This window comes from Cetorhinus maximus, unplaced genomic scaffold (genome assembly GCF_964194155.1).
Source record: "Cetorhinus maximus unplaced genomic scaffold, sCetMax3.hap1.1 HAP1_SCAFFOLD_323, whole genome shotgun sequence".
In the NCBI taxonomy this organism is placed as follows: domain Eukaryota; kingdom Metazoa; phylum Chordata; class Chondrichthyes; order Lamniformes; family Cetorhinidae; genus Cetorhinus; species Cetorhinus maximus.
Genome location: NW_027596273.1, coordinates 262,606 through 281,404, shown reverse-complemented (window position 1 = coordinate 281,404; position 18,799 = coordinate 262,606). Strand labels below are relative to the sequence as shown.

General features: G+C 44.9%; 2 protein-coding genes and 1 pseudogene across 3 annotated transcripts in view; 1 reads left to right on the top strand and 2 right to left on the bottom strand.

The window, feature by feature from the left end:
- Positions 1 to 13,408, top strand: part of LOC144673275 (uncharacterized) — a 50,677-nt gene extending 37,269 nt beyond the window's left edge. Inside the window, 2 exon segments of the mRNA XM_078535190.1 lie at positions 11,729 to 12,820; positions 12,822 to 13,408. Coding sequence (XP_078391316.1) covers positions 11,729 to 12,820; positions 12,822 to 13,116 — 1,387 coding nt within the window. The 3' untranslated portion in view covers positions 13,117 to 13,408.
- LOC144673274 (uncharacterized) overlaps positions 1 to 18,799 on the bottom strand; it is a 159,666-nt pseudogene that overhangs the window by 85,793 nt on the left and 55,074 nt on the right. The gene's annotated exons all lie outside the window — the stretch shown is intronic.
- Positions 362 to 16,825, bottom strand: LOC144673283 (uncharacterized). The gene is given in 3 exon segments (XM_078535200.1): positions 362 to 678; positions 680 to 1,703; positions 15,670 to 16,825. Coding segments are annotated over 3 exon segments (2,310 nt in total). The 5' UTR covers positions 16,776 to 16,825; the 3' UTR covers positions 362 to 498.

Here is an 18,799-nt window from a genome sequence, read left to right as displayed (position 1 = left end):
GGAGAGAAAACTGTTAACAATATCAGCTAACATGGGGAAGATAGATGGTCTAGTGTATTGAGAATAGGGTGAATGGAGCAGAAAGTGGGTCTCAGAGACAAGATGAGCACTGAGAGGGAGATAGAAGAGAAACTGGAGAAAGATGTGAGTTCAGGGCCCGGACAAACGGGAACTTTAGAGACAATTTGGCCCGGTGGGCTAGTGGAAGGGAGGGAAGCAGCAGAGACAGCTGATCAGAGGGTCTGAATCTTTGTGATAGAGAAGATCCATGAGCTTGTTGTTGGAGGTGAGGATGGAGGAGAGAGCACTTCAAAAGTAACAAACTTATGTTTGAGATATTAAAAAGATTCAACACACTGTGTTTAGTGCAAAACTGATTTATTTGACTTTTATCCATAACCTTAACCCCTAAAATTGGGCTGGAGTTTATTAACATCAGCAGAAACAGAATCCAATGAATATGGTTCAGTCCTGAATGTGGTTAGCAGCAAAATCCCATCACTGTGGAAACTTGTGAACTTGCTGGTGTTTCAGCAGGGTGGATGACTGAGTAAACCTCTTCCCACACTGAGAGCAGCTGAAAGACCTCACCCCTGAGTGGACTCACTCATGGACAGTGAGTTCAGATGATTGCATGAACCCAGTCCCATACTGAGAACACCTGAACGGTTTCTCATCAGTTTAAATGAACTTGTTGGTGTCTCAGCAGGTGGGATAACTGAGTGAATCCCTTCCCACACTTGGAGCAGGTGAACGGCCTCTCCCCTGTGTGGACTCGCTGGTGATTCAGCAGGTGGGATGTTTGAGTGAAGCCCTTCCCACATTCAGAGCAGGTGAATGATCTCTCCCCAGTGTGAACTCGCTGGTGTACGGTGAGTTCAGATGATCGCCTGAACCCAGTCCCACAGTGACAGCACCTGAACGGTCTCTCATCAGTGTGAACACGTTGATGGGACATCAGTTCCCCAGAACTTTTATAGCACTTCCCGCAGTCTGGGCATTTGAAAGGTCTCTCAGCAGTGTGAACTCGCTGGTGTGTAAGCAAGTGGGATGAATAAGCAAATCCCTTCCCACAGTCAGAGCACGTGAACTGTCTCTCCCCAATGTGAATTCGCTGGTGAACAATGAGTTGCGATAATCGCCTGAACCCAGTCCCACAGTGACAGCATCTGAATGGTCTCTTGTCAGTGTGAACACGTTGATGATGCATCAGGTCCAGGGAACTTTTATAGCACTTCCCGCAGTCTGAGCATTTAAAAGGTCTCTTGTCAATATGAACTCGCTGGTGTCTCATCAGGTTGGATGAATTAGAGAATCCCTTCCCACACTCAGAGCAGGTGAGTGGTCTCTCCCTAGTGTGAACTCGCTGGTGTCTCAGCAGGTGGGATGACCAAGTGAATCCTTTCCCACACTTGGAGCATGTGAATGGCTTTTCCCCAGTGTGTATTTGCTGGTGAGTCAGCAGGTCGGATGATTGAGCGAATCCCTTCCCACACTCGGAGCAGAGGAATGGTCTCTCCCCAGTATGAATTCGCTGGTGTGTCAGCAGGTTGGATGACTTAGTGAATCCCTTCCCACACTCGGAGCAGGTGAATGGCCTCTCCGCAGTATGAACTCGCTGATGAATTTCTAGCTCAGATGGGTAATTGAATCCCTTCCCATAGTCCCCACATTTCCATGGTTTCTCCCCAGAGTGAACAGTGCTTTTTGCTTCCATGTTCAAAGGCTGATAATATTCAGGTCAGAGTGAATCGAGTGACCCCGTGAAATCCAGATGAGATGTTTGGTTTCAGTTTTCTGACTGCAAATCCTACCCTTCTAATACCCTGTGAAATTGATTTAAAACCGAAAAAAGGGAGTGAGAGAGAACCCACAAAAACACAAAGGCAGGTTGTGACATTGAACTGAATGAATCTGGTAATTTGTGGGGCTGGCACTAGGAAAAAGTGACCATGAAAACTGCTCGATTGTCCTAAAAACGTGACTGGTTCACTAATGTCCTTCAGGGAAGGGAACCTGCCACTCAGTCTGGGCCTACACAAGACTCTGGTCTCTATGGGAAGAGAGGAGGAAGAAGGCAGGGAGCAAAGGAGAGGGATAGGAGGGGGATTTTATATATATATACAGCTTGACCAAAACTCTGACAGAATCTCCAAAACCTTCAACCTACACACCAAGTAGAAAGACCAGGGTAGCAGGTGTATGTGAACACCTTCACCTCCAAATTCCCCTCCAAGTCACACACCGTCCTGACTTATCTGACATCCACTACTGGATGAGCAGAAATTTCCTTCATTTAAATATTGGGAAGACTGAAGCCATTGTCTTCAGTCCCTGCTACAATGTCCACTCTCTAACCAACTCCATCGCTCTCCATAGCAACTGAACCAGACTGTTCACAATCACAGTGAAATATTTCACCCCAAGATAAACTTCCAACCACATATCCACATCATCACCAAAACCACCTATTTCCACCTCAATAACATTGTCCAACTCCGCCCAGTCTCGGTTCACCAGCTCCTCAAACCATCATCCATCCCTTTGTTACCTCTAGACTTAACAACCCGAACGCACTCCTGGCCGGCCTCCCACATTCAACCTCTCTGTAATCTTGAGGTCATCCAAAACTCTGCTGCTCGTGTGCTACTCACACTAAGGGCAGAGTTTTGCCCTCGCTGGGTGGGCTCGGCAGGGGCGATTGGGAAGCTGACCGCTGCCCGCGATTGGGGCCCCGAGCACAATTTCATGCTAGCAGGCCAATTAAGGCGTGTGATGCAGCACTGCCTGTGTGGAGGAGGGCGAGCGCACGTGTGGAAAATTTCCCTGAGGCACAGAGCTGCCTGACCTCATCGAGCGTCATTTTACACTCATTCCAGTCGGGCACACGCCCACCTGATGAGTGGAAATTCTGCACCAAGTCATCTTTTTATTCATTCATAGGATGTGGTCATCGCTGGCTGGGCCAGCATTCATTGCCCATCCCTAATTGCCCTCGAGAAGGTGGTGCTGAGCTGCCTTCTTGAACCACTGCAGTCCATGTGGTGTAGGAACACCCACAGTGCTGTTAGAAAGGGAATTCCAGGATTTTGACTCACTGACAGTGAAGGAACAGTGATATATTTCCAAGTCAGGATGGTGAGTGACTTGGATGGGAGCTTACAGGTGGTGTATCTGCTGCCCTTGTCCTTCTAGATGGCAGAGTTCGTGTGCTTGGAAGATGCTCTCGAAGGAGGCTTGGTGAGTTGCTGCAGTGCAGTGTAGGTGGTACACACTGCTGCTACTGTGCGTCAGTGGTGGAGGGAGTGAATGATTAAGGCGGTAAATGTGGTGTCAATCAAACAGGCTGCTTTGTCCTGGATGGAGTCGAGCATCTTGAGTGTTGTTGGAGCTGAACTCATCCAGGCAGGTGGAGAGTATTCCATCACACTCCTGACCTGTGTCTTGTAGATGGTGGGCGGGCTTTGGAGAGTCAGAAAATGAGTTGCTCCTCACAGGATTCCGAGCCTCTGACCTGCTCTTTTAGCCACAGTACTTTTGTAGCTAGTCCAGTTCAGTTTCCGGTCAATGGTAACTGCGCCCCCTCCTCCCCCGGATGTTGACAGTTGGGGCTACAGCGATGGTAACATTGAATGTCAAGCGGAGATGGTTAGATTCTCCCTTATTGGAGATGGTTATTGCCTGGCACTTGTGTGGCACGAATGTTCACCCATCTTCCCTGTGCCCACTGACCTACAAAAGCTCTAGGTATGAAATATCAAAATTTTAAAATTCTCACCCTTATTTTCAAATCATCTTGCCCTCCCTATCCCTATAATCTCCTTCAGCCCAACCAACACCACCCCCCTCCATCCCCACACACAGATCTGCGCTTATCTAATTCCAACATCCTGAGCATTCCTGATTTTAATCGCTCCGTCTTTGGTTGCTACACCTTCAGCTTCCAAGGCCATAAGCTGTGGAATTTCCTCCCTCAACCTCTCCATCTCTCTGCCTCACATTCCTCCTTTAAGATACTTCTTCAAACTTGCCACTTTGACCAAACAATTGGCCATCTACCCTCATATCTCCTTATGTGGGTCAGTGTCAAATGTTATTTATAGCATTTCTGTGAAACACCTTGAAAATTTCTCTTCCATGAAAGACGCTATATAAATACAAATTGTTGTTGTTGATTTGGACATAAATCACTTCCTTCATCATTGCTGGGTGAATAACCTGTAACTTCTTACCTAATAGCATTGTGGGAGCACCTTCACCACAGACTGCAGCAGTTCAAGAAGGTCAAACATCATCTTCTCCACAGGTAACTGGGGATTGGTCATATCTACTACTGGTCTTGTGTTTGTGAAAGGGCAGGGGAGTGGGACCAGCTGATTTACTCTTGCAGACAGCCAGCACAGGCAGGACAGGTTGAATAGCCTCCGTCTGTATTGTAATCATTCAATGATTCTATGACTTGATGAAAAGGGACCCAGACTGGAGTCAAGGAATTAACATCTGCAACAAAAAGGCCACTGTCCTATAAACTGGCTCTTAACTGGTCTGTCGGTGATTCTAGTCTCGGTTCTGTGAGCAACACCTGCAATAAAATATGTCAGAAAGATATAATAATTCTCATTATATTGTTGGAATTTATTGTAAAATAGAGTATTAGTAAGATGTGTCTAAATGTGGCTCTGTGTGTGTGTGTAGGACTTGATTGAATAAGAGGCAGCTAGTCTGGGTGCTTTGATGTAAGGAGGAGTTAGGTTTGAAATGTTAATTAGGTAAACATGGAGAAGTTTAGAAACATAGGTGTCAAGGGAACATTTGCATTTTTAAATAAGCCAGGCTGGATTGTTTTCAAAAGAGGGAGTGAAATGTGTCACCTAGCCAGCTGAAGTTTAGAAAGAGTGTGTTTATTTTTCCCAAAGATGCATAGTAAAACTTAGTTATATGAGAGGTTTTTATTATCAGGGAGATAAAGTCCAAAGACATAGTGAAACAATGGGTATTTGCATTCAAAGAGGGAAAGATGTATAAAGGAGAGAAGACTGTTTGTAAGGGAAGGCATTTTTAAGAGCTTACAAGTGTGAAAAAGCCTTCAGCATCTATGCCTCAAGTTGCTGTCTTCAAAGGACTGAAGGTAAGAAAATTCACTTTGAATTCGACTTGTTCAGGGTATTATCTTTCTTTGCCTTGGTCTTTTAAAATCTATGTATCTTACTGTTGCCTTAACGAGTTAGGTTGATTAGGGGATTTAGAAGTTATCATAGTAATTTATAGATCTATGTATGTATTTAAAAATCATTTCTCTTGTTAATAAATGTTTAATTTAGTTTTATAAAAACCTATAAGACTTGCTGGTCTTATTACTACTAAATTCAAGGCACACATCTCAAAATTTACACAGACTGCAAAACAAGTTGTGGCAGTTGTTTCAAGGTTCCCTTTGGGATTTGAACAACTCAGCATTTATCATCAACTGTGTCATAACAAATAATAGCAAAATACCACAGCTGATGGAAATCTGAAATAAAAGGAGAAAATGCTGGAAATACTTAGCAGATCAGGCAGTGTCTGTGAAGAATGAAAGAGTTAACATTTCAGGGTGTGTGGAATGAATTATGGAGAATAAAAATGGTGCAGAATTTGACGGTCAATAATAGCTCAGAAGCAGAAGAGAAATGGCCTATAGTGCAGAAAAAAACAATTCTTGACTATGAAAGGTACTGTGGGAAGATAAGCTGGGAAGCCAGCAGCACATGGTCGGGGGAATGGGCAGCAGTGGAAACCACATTTAGGCATGGTCGGCAGAAGTAATAATAAAATACTAAACATAGCTAAGATACACCCAATATTAGAGACAGAGGAAGTTAGACAGTAGCAGAGAGGTGATCAGGAGGGCAGAGGTGAAACAGAGCAATGGATGCACATGGATTCAGATCCACAATAAAGGAGCCACACCAGCCCCAGGGCCATGGAACCAGAGCACAGATAACAGAGCAGAGCAGTAAAAACTCTAACTTGTAGACGAATGCTCAAAAATACTCACCTCTGAAACAATTTCACACTTTTCAATTTTAAAATCTCCTGCTGCAGCCTGCAGCTAAGAGATATCAGAAGGACTGGAGTCAGAGAAAAATCTCCCAGTTGAGTAAATACCCAGGTAGCAGGGTGATGTCACTGAGCAATTGTCAGTGCGTAATGACATCACAGACACGAACACAGAACATCTGGGTCTGTGCAAACCAGTGATCACCACACATTATGAAGGATGTGAGGGTCCTTGAGAAGGTGCAGAGAAGGTTTACGAGGATGGTTCCAGGGATGAGGAATTTTAGTTGCAATGTTAGGTTGGAGAAACTGGGGTTCAGAGAAGATTAGATGGAGGTGTACAAGTTTATGACAGGTTTAGAGAAAGTAGATAAAGAAAAGCTGTCCACATTCGCTGATTATAAAAAGATTTCAGGACACAGATTAAGATTTTGGACAGGATCTACAGGATGGATGTGAGGAAGAACAGACACATGCAGTGAGTGGTAATGATCTAGAACTCAATGCTTACACTCAAAAGACGATTATATCCAGGTTCTGATGAATTGAGTGCCGCTGTTAGATTTTGATGTGATATTTGGTTTGAGTTTCCTTTCTGGAAGTCCTCTTCTAATACACTGTAAAAGAAGTTTACAAGTCATCACGGACAGACCAGGATAGAACTTTAGAAGAGACAAACATTTCCCTTGGTTTGAGTTTGCTCTGTATTAATCCTCCCCTTCCAACCCCTTGCAAAAGGAGTTTCCAAAATGCATCCCTGACAGCCCAGGATATAAATTCACAGCATCCTCTCCTCCTGTTGCCTGTCCTAGGATGAGCGCACATGCGCCCTGCTGCAGATTGCCCCTCATTGTCATCAGCAGTCCCTCAGTTTGAGGATGGCGTCTATTCAGGGTCATGAGTTTCTGCTGTGGGTCTTCATGTGACTGAACAGACTCGCAGATCATTGGACACATGGGGCAGGACATCCCATGATATAGTGGGATCAGGAGAGCAGGATTTGCTTCCTTTTCTTTGCTGCTCTGCCTCATTAATAAGACATTGGGACTCAAAGTTGGACAAGTTGTCCCCATTCTGAACTATTGGCCACAGGCTCACCCCGGTCATTGAAAACATTGCCCAGGGCGGCCGTTAACCCGCGCCAAGCCCTGGAATCTGCGGCCACGCTCGGTCTAAACGGGGACCGTTAAGTTCTTTTTCGGGGTTTGCGGATTACACATCTTTACGAAGCCTCTCCGCCCACCCGCCGGGTCCACCGGTCCCTCCAAATGCGGACTCGAGAGAAAAAGTCTCTCCATCGCCAGTACTCTTACTGCGCATGGTTCAGTCATTGTCCCGCCCCTCACTCACTCCGATTGGTTGGAGGAGCAGACGCTCCAGGGCGGTCCTCCAGTCCCGCCCTCTCTTCCTATTGGTCCGGAGCTTCCGTCAATCACCCGTGCATTGTGACGGTTTCCAAAGCTGAGAGCGGCCACAGACTCAGCCTGACTTGCTGATTCTTGGCAGCATTTTCTGTTTGGGAATTAGGGCTAGAGATGGATGGTCAGTTCCCCTCTGTCCGGGGGGGATTCACACTCATTTCCCCAGTGCAGTGATTCTCACGTTTACTTTACATGAGAAAGTGTCCGGTTCAATCCTGGCTGGAAACTTTGTGTTTAAAGTTGTTATTGATGATGAATAAACAGTGAGTTTAGTTTCATGTTGAACATAGTGGAAGTTACTGTTGTCTCAATCTTTCAAATTTATTTCTCTTATTTATTTAAACACTAATGTTAAGTGATTTAGATCTGATCCACCGTGATCCAAGAACAAGATACCGCAGATGCTGAAAATTCTACCTCAAACTTAAGAAATAGAAGCAGCATTAAGCCATCTGGCCCATCGAGGCCGCTCTGCTATTCATTTAGATCATTGCTGATCATCTTGCTCAACACCACTTTCTCACCCTCTCCCCATATCCCCTGATGACATTAATATCCAGAAATCTATCGATTTCTGTCTTGAACATGCTCAATGATTGAGCTTCCACAGCCCTCTGGGGTAGAGAATCCCAAAGATTCCCCACCCTCTGAGTGAAAAAAAATCCTCCTCATCTCATCCTTAAATGGCCTGTCCCTTATTCTGAGACCGTGTTCCATGGTTCTAGACTCGCCAGCCAGATGAAACATCCTATCTACATCGATCCTGTATGAGTTTTGTAAGTTTCAATGAGATCACTTCTCATTTTTCGAAACTCTAGAGAAGAAAGACCTAGTTTCCTCAATCCCTCCTCATAAATCAATCCCGCCATCCCAGGGATTAGTCTGGTGAGCTTCTGTTGCACTCCCTCTATGGAAAGTATATCGTTCCTTAGATAAGGAGAACAAAACTGTACACAATACTCCAGGTGTGGTCTCACCAAGGCTGTTACAAGTCATCAAATCCCATTGCAATGAAGGTCAACATACCATTTGCCTTCTTAATTGTTGCTCCACCTGTATGATAGCTTTTAGTGACTCATCAACAAGGACACGCAGGTTCCTTCGGACATCAACACTTCCCAATCTCTCAGCATTTAAGAAATAATCTGTCTTTCTGTTTTTTTCCACCAAAGTAGATAACTTCATACTTATTCACATTATATTCCATCAGCCATGTTCTTGCCCATTCACTTAACCTGTCCAAATCTGCTTGAAGCCTCCTTGCATCCTCCTCACAACTTACATTCACACCTAGCTGTGTGTCATCAGCAAATTTGGAAACATTATATTTGGTCCTACATCCAAATCATTTATATAGATTGTGAACAATTGTGGCCCCAACACTGATCCTTCAGGTACCCCACTTGTAACAGCCTGCCACACTGAACATGACATGTTTTTAATTGAATGAATTTAATTTATCTTTTAATCAGGAAAATGCACAAACAAGGTGCACACAAATTTCAAATCCACCATCTCGCTGCTCAGCAATCATATTAATTTAGTCTGTCCTAGTGTCACCATGCTGAAATCCAGTCATTCTCCAACATTGTTCTTCATGGCATAATTGCTGAACTAAGAGTGAAAATGGACCTCTACTTCATTATAATTGTAACAGACAAATTTGTAGATGCTCCATAATGTCACAGAGTGGCTCATTGGATTTGTTCATTTAAACTGGTCTTATTTTCTGCTAATGCGAAAAATGGCTGAATAGGGGATGTTGAATCACAGCTGGAAACCACAGTCCTCTCTCCTACTGATCCTTCCAACAAACAGGCATTTGTGAGTTGTGAGCAAACGGTGAGTTGGATACTCAGATTAGCTCGGTCTCCATATTATATAATGGATCTAGGAACACTGAAGAAAGCGTAAGAAAGATCTACTGGAATGATGCCGAAAATGAAAAGTTGTATCAATCACAAAAACTGAGCATGTTAAATAGGTTTTCTCTAGAAAAGAAAGTGAGGAATGCCTGATCGAGGAATTTAAGATTATACAGGGATTTGACAGGGTTGACAAGTGGAAGATGTTTTCACTTGCATATAGATGAGAATAAATAGAAGTTAATCATGAATAAATGTAATGTCCAACTTCTTTAACCAGAGATAAGAGCATAAAATGCCAGAAATACTCAGAATATCTGACACATCAATGGATTGAGAAACAAAGGTAAATTTTCAGGTCTGTGCACTGACACAGTGCAGTTTTGAGAAAAGGTCATAGACCTGAAATGTAAACTTTGTTTCTCTATTCATATACACAATCAGGTCTGCTGATAATCCCCGCATTTTCTGTTTTTGTTTCAGATTTACAGCACCTGCTTTTCTCTATCTGGAACTCCCTCCCTAACAGCACTGTGGGTGTACCTACATGACGTGGACTGCAACGGTTCAATAAGGCAGCTCACCACCACCTCAAAGGTAATTAAGAGTGGGCAATAAATGCTGTCCTAGCCAGCGACGCCCACATCCAGCGAATGAATAATAAAAAAAATGGCTGAGAATGTAGAACTCATTTCTGCAATGGTTTGAGATTCCACCGTGAAAAAAATCATTCAACAGGTGAAAGTGGAAGTGGATTCACTCGATCATCACATTTGCTGACATTGCAGCATAGTCACACCTGAGGGAGATCATTCAGACACTTTGTGTGTTCAAAGGGATTCACTTAGTCTGCCCAGCTGTTAATACCCTTACTTTAAATGTTCAAAACATTTCATCCACCATCGAAACATTCTTACTGACAAGATTAAGTTGAAATGTTCTTTGTATGGGGGGAGAAAAATCATTTGTTCACCCCAGCTGCTGAGACTCCAGCAAGTTCAAATCCAATTGTACGGGATTGTTCTGCTGTCAATGGCATCCAGGATGGAACTGTGGGAGAGCCCGTGCATTTTTCCGTATTTATGCAGGCTTTAATAATTTTATCCCATGGCTCCAATCGTAATCGGAGCAAAAAACATAATATTTTCTTCAAAAATTAAACCACTCAATGGCGGAGTGCTTACCCAGCATGCACAGCGGAGCTGAATGTGCCCTATCTTCACTACAGGAGCGCCTTGCGCAGTCGCAGCACCGGGCTATGGTTCGAGCATGCGCCTTAGTGGCTCTAACTAGAGCATGCGTAGTATTAGCTGTACTAAGAGCTGAGAAATGGCGAGTGAATGGAGCCGGTGGGCGGGGAGGTTTCATAAATACCAGATGGAGGTTTAAACTCCAGCAGATTATCATATTAAAAACTGAAATTGTTTCAGAGGTGAGTACTTTTGACCATTCACCTGCAATTTAGAGCTTTTCGTGCTATGCTCAGTGATTGAACAATGAGTGTATTTTAAATGCGTTCAGTATTTCATTGTTATGTCTGCTGACTGTGTCTCAATGAGGTTCCCACCGCTGCCTATCCCCTGACCATGTGCTGCTGGCTTTCCAGCTTCATCTTCCCACAGCATCTTTCACAATCAGGAATTGTTTTTCCTGCACTATAGTCCATTTCTCTTCTGCTTCTGAGCTTATATTGACCGTCAGATTCTGCATCATTTTTATACCCCGTAATTCATTCTGTACACCCTGAAAAATTAACACTGTTTCTCGCTCCACAGATGCTGCCAAACCTGCTGAGTTTTTCAAACGCTTCCTGTTTTATTTCAGATCTCCAGCCTCTACAGTATTTTGCTTTCATTGAAGTCAGGATGGTGTGTGACTTGGAGGGGAACTTGGAGGTGAGGTGTTCACATACACCTGCTACACTTGTCCATCTAGGTGGTGGAAGTTGAGGGCTTGGAAGATCCTGTCAAAGTTCTGGTTGAGTTGTAGGTATTTGAAATCCCTCACCTTCTCCCCCCCCCCCCCCCCTCCACCTCTCCCATCTCTCTCTCTCTGCTCCAATAGAGGTCAGAGTCCTGTGTAGACCCGGATCAGGTGGTCAGTTCCTTCCCTGAAGGACATTAGTGAACCAGTCAGGTTTTTACGACAATCCAGCAGCTTTCACAGTCATGTTTTCCTAGTGCCAGCCCCTCAAATTACCAGATTCATTCAGTTCAATTTCACAACCTGCCTTTGTGTTTTCACTCCCTTTATTCTGTTTTAAATCAATTTCACAGGGTATTAGAAGGTGATGATTTGCAAACATCAAACTAAACATCACATCAGGATCTGACAGTCGCCCAATTTATCGTACCCTGAATATCATTGGATTTTGAACGTGGAAGGAGAAAGCAGCTTTCACAGTGGGGAGACACCGTACGCGTGTTCTGTCTGTGGACGGGGTTTCAGCTAATCATCTGGCCTGTCAGAACATAAATGCAGTCACAACAGGGAGAAACCATGGAAGTGTGGGGAGGATGGTAAAAGATTCAGTTACTCATTCAAGATGGAATTTCATCGGGGCACTCACACTGGGGAGAGGCCATTTACCTGCTCCAACTGTGGGAAGGGATTCACTTCCTTGTCACACCTTCTCACACACCTGCGAATTCACACTGGGGAGAGGCCGTTCACCTGCTCCAAGTGTGGGAAGGGATTTGCTTGTTCATCCAACCTGTTAAGACACCAGCGAGTTCACACTGACGAGAGACCTTTTAAATGCCTGAACTGCGGGAAGTGCTATAAAAGTTCTGGGGAACTGATGTCCCATCAACGTGTCCACACTGACGAGAGACCGTTCAGGTGTTCTCACTGTGGGACTGGGTTCAGGCAATCATCTACCCTGCTGAGACACCAGCGAGTTCACACGGGGGAGAGGCCGTTCACCTGCTCCAGATGTGGGAAGGGATTTTCTCACTCCTCCAACCTGCTGATACACCAGCGAGTTCACACTGGGGAGAGACCTTTTAAATGCCCAGACTGCGGGAAGTGCTATAAAAGTTCTGGGGAGCTGATGTCCCATCAACGTGTTCACACTGATGAGAGACCGTTTAGGTGCTCTCACTGCGGGACTGGGTTCAGGCGATTAGCTGACCTCACTGTACACAAGTACACGCACACTGGGGAGAGGCCGTTCACCTGCTTTGAGTGTGGGAAGAGATTCACTACCTCATCCCACCTCCTAACACACCAGCGAGTTCACACTGGGGAGAGGCCATTTATCTGCTCCGAGTGTGGGAAAGGATTCACTACCTTATCAGAATTGCTGACACACCGGCGCACTCACACTGGGGAGAGGCCATTTACCTGCTCCGAGTGCAGGAAGGGATTTACTTGTTTATCCCACATGCTGACACACCAGCGAATTCACACTGGGGAGAGGCCATTCATCTGCTCCAAGTGTGGGAAAGGATTTGCTCACTCATCCAACCTGCTGAGACATCAGCGAGTTCACACTGATTAAATGCCCAGACTGTGGGAAGTGCTATAAAAGATCGGAGGAACTGATGTACCATCAACATGTTCACACTGACTAGAGACCGTTCAGGAGCTCTCACTATGGGACTGGGTTCAGGAGATCATCAGATCTCATTACACACCAGCGAGTTCACACTGGGGAGAGATCGTTCACCTGTTCCGCATGTGGGAAGATATTCTCTCAGTCACCCCAACTACTGAGACACCAGTGTGTTCACACTGGGGAGCCTGTTCCGTGTGTGGGAAGAAATTCGGTCATTTATTCACTCGGCTGAATCACCAGGAAGTTTAGAAGTAACGACGGTGATTAAATTTTGCTGTTAATTGCATCCAGGACTGAATCATGTTCATTGGGTCTGTTTCTGCTGATGTAAATAAACTCCGGCCCAGTTACAGGTGTTAATATTCTGGACAAAAGTCAAATAGATCAGCTTTGCATTAAACATAGCGTGTTGACTCTTTTTAGTTTCTCTAACACAGTTGAGTTCTTTTGAAAGGCTCTTGCTCTCCCCTATCTTCTCCATCCTCAGCTCCAGCAAAAAAGTATGAGGAGCTCATGGAGCTTCTTTGTACTAAGATTGAGACAATCTGATCTGCTGCTTCCCTCTCTTCCATGAACCCATCGGGCCAACTGAAACAACTGAAACCCCTCATACCTGATACTATTCTGGTCAATTTTCTCTGCACCCTCTCCAAGGCCTTGACATCTTTCCCAAAGTGTGGTGCTCAGAATTAAGCACAAGATTTCAGATGAGGATTAATTGTGATTTATAAAGATTCAGTATAATTGTCTTGCTTTTCCACTCCATACCTCCATTAGGAAACCAAGGGCTCCATGAGATTTTTATAAACAATTTGATCAACCTGTCCTGATGGATTCAAAGGTTTGTGTCTATACACTCCCAGGTCACTCTGTTCCTGCACTCTGTTTAAAACTGTACCATTTAGTCTATTCTGCCTCTCCTCATTCTTCCTTCCAAAATGCATCATTGACTGTGAAACGCGTTGTAATGTTCTGAGGATTTGGAAGGTGCTAAATGGACACAAGAATTTTCTTTCCCTTTGATGGATGATTTAAAATTGTAGATTTTGCTTCAATGAATATTAATCCAATTTAATCTACGTTAACTATTTTACTGCAGAAACAATTTCACCTGGAAGTCAGCAAATCTTACTTTGCACAAACTGCCTGTCATGAAACAGTAACATGGTGAATTTATACAACACGATTAATGTAATAAAACATCCCGAGGTGCTTCAGAGCAGTTTCAGGAAGAAAATGTTGATACCGAGTCACAGGGCAATATTTGAGTCGATGGCTGAAACCTTGATTGGAGAGGCAGATTTTAACAAGCATCTTTCATCAGGACAGAGAGGTGGAGGGGTTCAGGGAGGGAATTTCAAAGTTTCACGCCTGGACATGGCCAAGAATGGTGGAGTGATTAAAATCAGGGATACTAAAGAGGCCAGAATGGGAGAAGTGCAGATATATCAGTGGGTGTGTGACTGGAGATGACAGACACAAGGAGGGACAAGGCCAGGGAAGGGTTTATAAACAGAATGTAAATTTCAAAGTCTTGGTATTGCTTGACCAGGAGTCAATGTAGTGAGCATAGGGGTGATGGACGAACGGGACTTGGTGTGAGAAAGCACACGGGCAGCAGAGTTTAGGGTGATCTCACATTTCCACGTGGGGGTGGGATGAATGTGAGAGGCTGGTCAGGAATGTATTGGAATCGTCAAGTCTAAAGGTAACATGGGCATGGATGAGGGTTTCAGCAGCAGATGAGCTGGGGCAGAGTAGAGACAGGCGACGTTATGGAGATTGAAATATCTGGTATTAGTGATGATGTGGATATGTGGTCAGAAACTCATCTTGGGGTCAAATCTGACAAGATTGTGAAGAGTGTGGTTCAGCCTCAGACAGTTCCCAGGGAGAGGGATGGACTCGGTAGTTAGGGAACGGAATTTGTAGTGGTGACCGAAGACAATGGCTTTGGTCTTCCCAATTTTTAATTGGAGGAAATTTCTGCTCAGTGAGGTAGAGCTGGGCGTTGTCAGTGTACATGTGAAAACTAACACGGTGCTTTTGGATGATGTCACCTAGTGGCAGCTTGTAGATGAGAAATAGGAGGGGCCAAGGATAGATCCTTGGGGGGACACCAAGTTTGGAGAGGAAAGGGAGGTTGGAGATGGGGCAGCAATTTGCAAGGACAGTGGGGCCAAGGGTGGTTTTTTTTTCAGGAAGGGTGAGAATGGTGTATTTAAAGGTGAGAGGGACAAAACCATAAGAGAGAGAGAGAGAACTGTTAACGATATCAGCAACATGGGGAAGATGGATGGTCAGCAGTTTAGTGGAAATGGCATCATGGACAAGATGAAGTCTGACAGGGATTGACAGGCAATAGAAGAGAAACTGGGGAAAGATGTGAGTTCAGGGCTCAGACAAAAGGGAACTTTAGACACAGTTTGGTCCGGTGGGTTAGTGAAAGGGAGGGAAGCAGCAGAGGCAGCTGATCAGATTGTCTCAATCTTAGTGACAAAGAAGCTCCATGAGCTCCTCACACTTGTTGTTGGTGAGGATGGAGGAGACAGGGGAGAGGGAGACCACTTCAAAAGGAACTAACTTATGTCAGGGATATCAACAAGATTCAACAGACTGTGTGTTTAACAAAAAGCTGATTTATTTTACTTTTATCCAGAATAATAACACATGTAATTGGGCTGGAATTTGCAAACATCAGCATAAAAAGACCCCAATGAACATGGTTGCATCCTGGATGTGATTAACAGCAAAATCCAACTACTGCAGTCACTTGTGAACTAGCTGGTGACTCAGCAAGTTGGATTTCTGAGTGAATCTCTTCTCACACTTGGAGCAGGTGAATGGCCTCTCCCCAGTGTGAATACGCTCATGTACAGTGAGTTGAGATGATCGTTTGAACCCAGTCCCACAGTGAGAGCACCTGAACGGTCTCTCATCAGTGTGGATACGTTGATGGCACATCAGATCGCTGGAACTTTTAAAGCACTTTCCACAGTCTGTGCATTTAAAAGGTTTCTCCTCAGTGTGAACACGTTGATGGGACATCAAATTGCTGGAACTTTTGCAGCACTTCCCGCAGTCTGGGCATTTAAAAGGTCTCTCATTAGTGTGAACTTGCTGGTGAGTCATGAGGTGGGATGACCGAGTAAATCCCTTCCCACACTCAATGCAGGTGAACGGTCTCTCCCCAGTGTGAATTCGCTGGTGTTCAGTGAGCTGAGATGGCCACCTGAACCCAGTCCCACAGTGAGAGCACCTGAACGGTCTCTCGTCAGTGTGAACACGTTGATGAAACATCAGTTCCCTGGAACCTTTATAGCACTTATCACAGTCTGGGCATTTAAAAGGTCTCTCCTCACTGTGAACACGTTGATGGAACATCAGTTCCTTTAAACTTTTATAGCACTTCCTGCATTCTGGACATTTAAAAGATCTCTCCTCAGTGTGAACTCGCTGGTGTGTCTGCAGGGTGGATAACTGACTGAATCCCTTCCCACACTCGGAGCAGGTGAACGGTCTCTCCCCAGTGTGAACTCGCTGGTGTCTCAGCAGGTTGAAAGACTGAGTGAATCCCATCCCACATTTGGAGCAGGTGAAGGGCCTCTCCCCAGTGTGAACTCGCTGATGTGTCAGCAGGGTGGATAACTGAGTGAATCTCTTCCCACATACAGAGCAGACTAATGGTCTCTCCCTGCTGTGGCTGCGTTGGTGAATTTCCAGTTCAGACGGGTAGTTGATTCTTTCCTCACAGTCTCCACATTTCCCTGGTTCTTCCCCACTGGAACTGCACTTGTGTCTCGACAGGCCAGATGATTGACTGAAGCCTCGTCCACACACAGAACACGTGTACGGTTTCTCCCCACTGTGAACGGTGCTTTTTCCTTCCATGTTCAAAATCCAATGACATTCAGGTTTCAATAAATTAGTCAACTCTGTCAGATACTGATTTGTTGTTTCATTTTGCAAATGCTCCCCTTCTGATACCCTGTGAAACTGATTTAAAACAGACAAAAGTGAGTGAGAGAGAACCCACAAAAACACAAAGACAGGTTGTGAAACTGAGCTGAATAAATCTGGTAATTTGTGAGGCCGGCACTAGGAATAAGTGACCGTGAAAACTGCCGGATTGTCCTAAAAACCCAACTGGTTCACTAATGTCCTTCAGGGAAGGGAACCTGCCTCCTAGTCTGGGCCTACACAAGACTCTGGCCTCTATATGCAGAGACAGAGAGAGAGATACAAAAAGATAAAAACCCTCAACCTCCACCATCTAGAAGGACCAGGGTAGCAGGTGTGTGTGAACACCATCACCTCTGAATTGCCCTGCAACTCACAGACCATCCTAATTGTCTGAAAACCGTGCTGGATGAGGAGAAATTTCCTTTAATTAAATATTGGGAATTTAAAAGCCATAGTCTTCAGTCTCCACAACAAATTTCACATCCTAGCCACCGACTCCATCTGTCTCCCTGGCAACTGTCTGGGGTTGAACCAGAGTATTCACAACCTCAGTAACATGCTTCATCCCAAACTGAGCATCCGACCACATATCCACATCATCACCAAGACCGTCCATTTCCACCTCAGTAATATCGCCCCACTGCACCCGAGTCTCAGCTCATCTGCTTCTGAAACTCTTGTCCATTCCTTTCTTACCTCTAGACTTAACTATCCTAACACACTCCTGACCAACCTCCGACATACAAGCTCTCTGTAATCTTGAGGTCATCCAAAACTCTGCTACCCGTGTGCTTGCCCACACCAAGTCTTGTTCACCCATCGCCCCTGTGCTCGCTGACCTAAGAGGTTCCAATTTAAGAAGCACCAAAATTTAAAAATTCTCCTCCTCGTTTTCAAATCCCTCCATGCCTCTTCTCTTCCCTATCCCTGTAATCTCCTCCAGCTACAACCCTCTGAGATCTTCGCGCTCATCTAATTCCTGCCTCTTGAACATTCCTGATTTTAACTGCTCTGCCATTGGTGGCCGTTCTTTCAGTTGCCTAAACTCCAGGCTCTGGAATTTCCTCCTTAAACCTCTCCATCTCTCTACCTCACTTTCCTCCTTCATGATACACCTTAAAACCCAGCTCTTTGGCCAAGCTTTTGGTCTCTCTCTCTCTCTCTCTTCTGGTTTTGCCCCTGCCCTAATATCTCCTCATGTGGCTCAGTGTCAAATGTTGCTTTGTAATATTTCTGTGAAATGCCTTAGAACATTTTATTGATTTGGACATATATCACTGTTCCTTCATCATCACTGGGTGAATAACCTGTAACTCCTTATCTAACATCATTGTGGGAGCACCTTCACCACACGGACTGCAGCGGTTCAAGAAGGTCAAACATCATCTTCTCCACAGGTAACTGGGGATGGGTGATATCTGCTGCTGGTCTTGTTAGTGACCCCCAAATCCCAAGGATATTGTAAAAATATGTATAAGTAAAATAGATAAAAAACATCTGCAAGAACACCTAATCCTTAAACGATCCCTTTTTACATTGTACAGACAGTGTCCGTTTAACAACCTGATCTCCCCTAGAATCTGCCTTCCCTGACATTGGAAATTGCCAAGCCTGACTGGGTTCCACCATCTCGGGGTTAAACCCAGCAGCTTCTCCTCCATCTCCCCTCCAGCTCAAACTGATGCAACAAAGGCCTTCAAAAGAAATTGGACAAAGACCCTGGAGAGATAAAAAAAATCCTGCTGGGCTATGAGGAAAGGGCAGGGGAGTGGGACTCGCTGATTTTCTCTTGCAGAGAGCCAGCATGGGCAGGATGGGCTAAGTGGCCTCCGACTGTATTGTAATCATTCTATGACTGCATGGAAACGGTGCTACACAGGACAGGGATCAACCTCTGCAACCATCCGACATAAACCAACTCTCAATTGGTTCATCTCTGTTTCTAGACTCAA